The sequence below is a fragment of the Plasmodium gallinaceum genome (assembly GCF_900005855.1).
Source record: "Plasmodium gallinaceum strain 8A genome assembly, contig: PGAL8A_v1_65, whole genome shotgun sequence".
NCBI lineage: Eukaryota > Apicomplexa > Aconoidasida > Haemosporida > Plasmodiidae > Plasmodium > Plasmodium gallinaceum.
In genome coordinates this window covers 904,438-912,485 of record NW_021628225.1, presented here as the reverse complement: position 1 = coordinate 912,485, position 8,048 = coordinate 904,438, and the positions used below count along the sequence as shown (strand labels likewise).

Below are 8,048 nucleotides of genomic sequence, written 5' to 3'. Positions count from 1 at the left end.
AAAAAAAAAAAAAAAAAAAAAAAAAAAAAAAAAAAAAAAAAAAAAAAATTCAAGAGATACTTTTTAAAAATAAAAAAATGAAATTAACAAAATTACCAAAAAATATTGTAAAATTGAAAGACTATAGTCATATAAAAAAAAAAAAAAAAAATTAATTGCATCAAAATATATTAATTATAAAATTAAAATGATAATTTATATTTTAAAAAAAAAAAAAAAAAAAAAACTAAATTTCAACAATCTATGATTTTATAAGAAAAAAATTAAATATAATTTGATTGTAAAATATTTCACATTATAAAATTTATTTAAAAAAAAAAAAAAAAAAATAAAGATAAATCACACCAAAAAAAATATATATATCATTAATTAAAAAAAAAGTTGAAGGTATTACTTGATAAAAGAGTATTAAAAAAAAAAAAAATAGTTAAAATGAAAATAATGTTTTAATGAACAAATAAAAAAAAAGAATTAAATGAAAGTAAATATAACTAATCGTTTAATTTAAGAAAAATATCTCAATATATTTTTATTTTAAAAATATATTAGTGAAAAAAAATTTCAAGATCTTTAACAAGATATAAATCATATATAATTATATCTGTAAATCAAAAAATGTTTTCCAAGAGTAAAGAAGAACAGAAAAAATATCAAAATATTATAACACAAAAATTAAGAGAGCTATTGGGAGAATATGAAGTTGATATACTAACTGAATATGTATGGCACATGGCCGGAAATGCAAAAAGTAGTAGTGAATTTATGTGCAATGAGTTAAAGGATTTTTTAGGAGATCATGTAAATAATATGATAATAAAAAAAGAAAAGAAAAACATAAAAAATTTTCAAAAATAAAATATATGAATATTATATATATATATATATATAAGAAAAAGTTTTATTTTTACACATTAAAAAAAAAAAAAAAAAAAAACATAAAACAATATTATAAATATAACTTCATTATCAAAATTATACATATATTTATATGAAGTTATTTGTTTATTAAAGAAAAAAAGAAATAATATTTTAATAATACATATATTTTTTTTTTATATTTTTATTTACTATTTTTCATATTAATCTCAGACCACTGTTTTCGTTAACTGGTTAATGAAACTTATGAATGATATAAAAAAGCAAAAAAAAATTAGTGAGATTAGCTCAAAAAATGAAAAATCACATAAATCTGGTTACACTAAAGATAAACAACATGACGAATTATCAAAATCTAATAAAAGTAGAGGTATAGACATATATTTAACATATATATATTTTTTGTTTCTCTGAATATTCATACATACAAATATTTATGATTTTTCCTAAATTATTATAGTTTATATATGTTTCTTCTTTTTTTATAATAAAGTTTTATTAATATTTATATATATATATATATAAATATTATTTTTTTTTATTATCCCCATTTTGTAGACTCAAGGATAAGGCAGTCGGTTATTCATAGCAAGAGAACAAAAGTTTGTGCTTACTGAAAATTATATAATTATATAATTATATATTTTATATTTCATGATGAACATAAATATATATATTTTAATTATTATGTTTAAAGAAAAATGAAAAATGAGAAAAAAAAAAAAAAAGAAAGAAAAAAAAAAAAAAAAAAAAAAAAAAAAAAAAAAAAAAAAAAAAAAAAAAAAAAAAAAAAAAAAAAAGAAAACAAAAGAATAAATAAATAAATAAATAAATAAATAAAAAAAAGTTAAAAATAAAATTAAAATAAAAATAAAATAATATAAAAAATATAAGTATAAATATAAAAATTTATATTTAATAAAAGATGTACAGATTTTAATTATAATTTTTTAAATCTTATTATATTCATAATGACATATTTTTTTATATTTTTTTTTTCTAATAAAAATTTTTACTTTTTAAAGGGAAGCTTAAAGGAAAATGATACAAATAAAAAAGATTTTTCAAGTGTTAGAAAAAGATCAAGAAGTTTTTTAAGTAGAAGTAGTAAGTATTCTAATGAAGATGCATCTTTTTCAAGGAGAAGAAGCAAAAAAAGACAGAAAAGGGGATTAAGTTCAAGTTCATCTAGTTCTAATATGAGAAAATTTCATTATGATAAAAATAAAATGAAAACAAAAAAAACAGATAAAAGTAAAGATGGAGATAAAATGAAATTAAAAGATAAATATAGGAAGAGTGATAAAAGTACAAGCCGTTCTTTTTCACCTAGTCGTGTCATCTATGTGGAAAAAGAGGAAGATAAAAAAGAAAAGAAAAATGAAATATTTTTAGATAATTTATTAAATAGAAGTGGTAATTATCAAAAAATTTATAATTAAATATTGCCGTTATATATTATCACAATATTTCATTTAATATTTTAATTATATTATTTTGCAAATACTTTTTTAAAAAATATTTTCATAAGAATAATAATATATATATATTTTTTAATGCAGAAATAGAGCTTAAAAAAAAAAATGACAATACTGATGAATATAACACTAGCGAAAAAAAAAACAAAGCAATTTTAAAGTAATTATTTATCTATGAAAAATGAAATGAAAGAATTTTTTTTTTTTTTTTATTCATACTCTCTTTTTATTTATTCATATTTTAATTAATTTATATATTTAACTTTATATTTATTTTATTTACAAATTTATTTATTTATTTATTTTTTTTTTTTTTTTATTATAAAGGCCAAATCCGCGATTTGTTGGAGATAATTCAGTTTCGTATATGCAACAACCAGCTCCAAGTAAAAATTTTTTTTTTTTTTTTTTTTTTTTTCTTTTTTTATATATATGCTTACATGAAATATTTTTAGATATTATTTTTTAAATTTATAAGTGTATATCTTAAAATATTTAATGTATATTTTTAATTTTAGGTGTAAATAATCCAGATATTTCAAGCTATAACATGAATTATACATATGATAACATGAATGTACAAAATTATGAAAAAGAAATAAATTCTATTGGAAATTATTATCAAGGAAATTATATGTTAGCGCAGCAAAATGCAATGGATAATAATTATCTTTCGAATAATGTGAATAATAATTTTTTTAATAATAGATATTCAAATAATATTCAACAAAAAAATATAAATTTAAAAATGAATATGAATAAAAATATGTCTCAATCTAATTATATGAATACAAATAGATTTAATAATAATAATTATTTATATCAAAAAAATAATACAATGAATGTTAATGTACCGAATATTTTAAGTAATGATAAAATGAACATACCAAATTATTCAAAACATACTGCTTCAAATATTAGAAACCAGCCAAGCTATTTTATGAATACAAATAATAAAAATGATTTTACTGATAAACAAAATCAATATCAATATTATATGCCTAAAGTAAATAAACAACAAATGTTTATTCAGAATTCAGTAAACTCAGAGAAAAATGTAAAAGTTCAACAGTCTAATTTGACTCATTTAGCAAATAAAAACTTTCCATCTCAACAAAATACACAAAATATAACTTTTAGTAATGATCAAAATAATCATAATAATATTCACCCCAATGCAGAATCATCTCAAGTACAACAAAATAATACACAATTAGAAGAAGAAAAAGTACAGAGCATTTCTAAAGTGAATGAAAGTAATTTAAAATATATTAAAAGAAAAAAAATAATAATAAACAAAAAATAATAACTCATTTTACGCTTATTGATATATTGAGTTATTTGTTCTTTTATTTAATTGTATACCTATTTTTTAATATATATATTTTTTTTTTTTTTTTTTTTTTAATAGCAGGAATTCAAGGAGCTAACACAGAAAATACAACTAATAATCCAAATGTTATTATAAAGGTTAAAATAATTATAAGGAATATTATGTCCTATATTTTATGGATATTTGAAAAAACATATATATACATTATATTGTTTTTATAATATATACATTACTTTTTTTTTTTTTTTTTTTTTAATAGATACAAAAAAAATGCCTTTTTTTACCAAATTGCCAATATGGAGAAAAATGCCGTTATATTCATCCCAGCGAAAATGTAAAATATTACTAATATATATATTTGTATATTTGATTTTTTATCCTTTTATTTGTTATTATATGCATATGTTTTTTTTTTTTTTTTTTCTTTATATCCAGTGCCGAAATTGGCCATACTGTGCTTTTGGATCAGAGTGTATATATATTCATCCTGATGTTCCTTGTAAATTTGGTAAAATGAAAAAAAAAACAAAAAAAATTATTAGAAAATTTTGCATTTTTCAAATGTATTTTATTTTATTTTATTTTTTTTTTTTGTTTTTATAGGAATATATTGCTGTAATTACTATTGTAATTATTCTCATGATCATGTTAATTCAACTGTAATAAAGAAAAAAATAAATATAATACCTGTATTTTTTATTATGCATATAAAAACATTTTTTTTTAATCTTTTTTTTGTTGCATATAGGCCTTACCCGAAATTGGAACAAATGGATATTTTTTAAATAAAAAATTAATCAATAATTATGATAAAAATAGTAATAATATGAATTTTGATGATAAAGTAGCTCAAATTTCAATTAGTATGCCAAAAACTCCACCAGAAATGAGAAAAGATAAAAGCAAAAATGAGTATAATGAAAATGAATATATTCAAAATCTTTTAGAAACAGAAAAAGATAAATTAGAAGAACAAGTAAATGAACCAACAGAAGATAAAGAAAACATGAATGTAACCACAGTTGAACAAAACGAGGAGAAGGAATATGAGGTAGAAGATAATTATATATTTCAGAATAGTAGTAACCAAAACAGTTATTCCCGTGATAATGTAGGAACTGAAATTAATGAAAGTATAAAAAATAATGAAAATGAATCAAATAATTATAACTGTTTCGAAATAGTAATAGATCCTGATAATTTAAAAGATAAAAAATTAGTAAAAGAAAATTTTGAAGATTCTTTTAATAAAACGGAAAATAATCAAGAAGCAAGTAACATTGACAGTAATGTATTTACTATTGAGGATAGCTCTTAATTTACGGTTTTCTCTCTTTTTCAATTTTTAATAGAAAGTGCTTTCTTTTTTTTCATTTATAATATATATATTCTTTTTAATTTTATTTTTTCAATACAAATTTTTTTTTCATTCTTATTAGCTTTAAAGCCTTTTTTTTTTTTTTTTTTTCTTTATTCATTTATTTTTTTTTTTTTTATTGCATAATTATTATGCTTTTATAATTCTTTTATTTAATTTTTTTTTTTTGAAAGTTCTAAAATTTTAATTTATACAATATAGAACTGATGCAAAAGTTGAGATGTTCTTTTAAAAATTTTTTAGTATAGAAATAAGTTTATTTTTGAAAAATATTATAAAAAATGTAACTTAAATTTCTTTTTAATTTTATAAAAATAAATAAATATAATTTTTTTTTTTTTTTTTAAATGTCCATATGTAATGTTGTATTTAATACTTCTTTAAAAAAATTGCGCACTTTCTAACAATTCTTAAATTTTTATTTTGCTTTGATAATTTTGTTTTGTAGGCAATATTTAATGTAGCTCAAAATCTTATAAAATATAAATGCTTTTTAGTTGCTTGATAGAAAAATGCAATTTAAATTGATTGTTCGAAAGCTTATTTAATAAATATTATTTTATTATTCAATATTATAAAAAAAAAAAATTTTATTTAAAAAAAAAAGCTAAGAAAAATAAAAGTTTTTTCAAAATTTTATCATTTTAAAAAAATATAAAAAGGTGCTTTTTATAAAACATTTCTATTTAATTTCTGGACATTTTCGTTGAATTTAAAGGATTATAAATATAAATACAAATAATTTTTTTTTCTTTTTTGAAAAAAATTAAATATTATGAGCACAAAAAACCTTGCTAAAAAGTTACTTCTTTTGGTAAAGCAATGGGTTGCATTATAAATATCGTTCTACCAAACGATGAAAAAAATTTAAATTCAAAAACAAATAGGAAAAGACCAAGTCAATCAAAATTAACAAGCAGTAAAATCGAAAAAGATAAATTGGTTATATTATAAGGTTTTAATGAAAATAAAATCCTAGGAACTCCAATAATATTTTAAATATATTATGATAAGGAAAGAAAATTATAGCTTGTTCATAAATATACCTACGATAGGTCATAGAGATTACACTTATTTTATGAAATATCATGCTAAAAATAAAAGTGGAAGTAGGAAATTTTCAGGAAGAGAAACAGCAATAAAGGTGGTAGTAGGAACATGTATTCAGCAATGGTTAAAAAAATTTTATAATTTCATAATTATATGTTATGTACATTCTTCTGGATATATAAAACTACCTGACTATGTAAGGCAAGAATTTAAGAAAAATATTCTATAGATATTTGATAGACACCTATGGATGTGTTAAATACAATGAAAAAAAAAAAAAAAAAAAAAAAAAAAACTGTAAAAATGAAGAACAAAGAAATTATAATAAAAGAGAATATGATAATATTGTTTTAAAATGATAATGAAAATATGAATATGGAGCATTCAAATATGTGTAAAAATATATATAAAGAAAATATTTTAATTATGGAAAAAAATAATTGTGGTAGTATTTTGACTGATATTACAACAAGAAACAATACAGTATTTAGATCGGCATTCAAACCCGTCTCTTCAATTCGAGTAGAAAAAGAAACATATAATTTCAAGGGGAATTTTTGTAAATTAAGTGTAAAAGGAATGCACGACTGTTTTATTTTACTAAGATTATCACCAATAATTGAATTATTATTATCCATTGTTATTGATGATATAATTTTACGGCAAATAGCAAAATATGGAGATAAATACTTGTTATCACTAGCTATGTGTAAATAAAATATATTAAATATGAAAAAAAAAAATAAAAAATGAACAATTTTTTTTTATATATTTTTGCATATATATATGTTACATATTTTATTGATATATATTAAACTAATATTCTTTATTTTATTATCTCTTTATTTTTTTATATTTTAGTTTTGTGTTATTTCAAATTATTATTAAGGGATTATATTAAAGAACTTCAAACATAGAAACTATACCATTCTATTGATATTGTTAGTATGTTAAATATAATTTATAATTGATTCATATTAACAAGCAAATAACATTAAATTAAAGAATAAGGATTACATAATATTGCTAAATAGATATGAATATAAAGTACTATATTGAATAATATTAAAATAACAAAAAAAATAAAAATAAAAAATATTTTTTTTCATTTTACCTCCAATTAGTAAAATGTAAAAAAACATATAAAATTTGATTTACAGTTTTTTTTTTTCTCTCTAAAACCTTGCAAGTCTACTCACTTTAAAAAGAAATTAAAAATGTAAAATTTAAATAAATCACGTATTTTGTATAATTTTATGTTTATGCATATATATCTAAAGTGGTTTGTGAAAATAATTACTTGAACAAAAAAAAATTATTAACTACAGTATGAAAATTTATGAAAATTTATTTTATAGTAATTGTATGTATATCCTAAGAAAAATGGATATAAATGAAGAAAAAAAAAATAACATACAAAATATTTAGAAGAAATATAACATTCAAGATTTAAAACCATAAAATAAGAGAAAATAAAAGAAAGTTCAAAAAAAAAAAAACATGGATAAAGTTGAACTTTATCATATATAGAATTAAATTATATCTTATGAATTTTGATAAATATAATATTACAAATATAAACAGAAGTAATTTTTTTTTTTTTGAGTATATTATATAACAACACCTAATTGGAAAAAAAAAAAAAAAGACCAAAAATAAGTAGACGTAAAAAAAAAAAAAAAAAAATAAAAAAAAAAAAAAGCATATATATAAAAAAATTTATTTTTCTGAAAATATTTTTTATGAATAAATTTTTTTTTTATAAAGGAAAACTATCAAGACATTTAAAAAATTTAAATATTTTAAACATTTAAATTAAATTAATATAGACTATAATAAAATTATGATCAATTTAAAAAAAAAAATACAGAAGAAATAAAAAAAAAAAAAAAAAAAAGGTCTATCAATACAAAAATTATAACCATAGATAAAA

The 8,048-nt window shown here is 17.7% G+C and overlaps 1 protein-coding gene and 1 pseudogene across 2 annotated transcripts; both read left to right on the top strand.

Moving 5' to 3' along the window:
- Positions 1-615: 615 nt before the first annotated feature.
- On the top strand, positions 616-5,005 carry NAB2 (nuclear polyadenylated RNA-binding protein NAB2, putative; the record flags this gene model as incomplete). The annotated part of the gene is made up of 12 exons (XM_028675059.1): positions 616-798; positions 1,090-1,246; positions 1,435-1,478; positions 1,902-2,292; positions 2,439-2,514; positions 2,682-2,740; positions 2,873-3,610; positions 3,766-3,824; positions 3,947-4,021; positions 4,123-4,195; positions 4,291-4,346; positions 4,436-5,005. 12 exons carry the CDS (start codon positions 616-618, stop codon positions 5,003-5,005), a joined length of 2,481 nt encoding a protein of 826 aa, XP_028526628.1.
- Positions 5,006-5,840: 835 nt separating this feature from the next.
- Positions 5,841-6,832, top strand: PGAL8A_00151500 (annotated as a pseudogene). Its single transcript is given in 5 exon segments — positions 5,841-5,900; positions 5,903-6,061; positions 6,063-6,341; positions 6,343-6,468; positions 6,470-6,832. Coding segments are annotated over 5 exon segments (987 nt in total).
- The last annotated feature ends 1,216 nt before the right edge of the window (positions 6,833-8,048 follow it).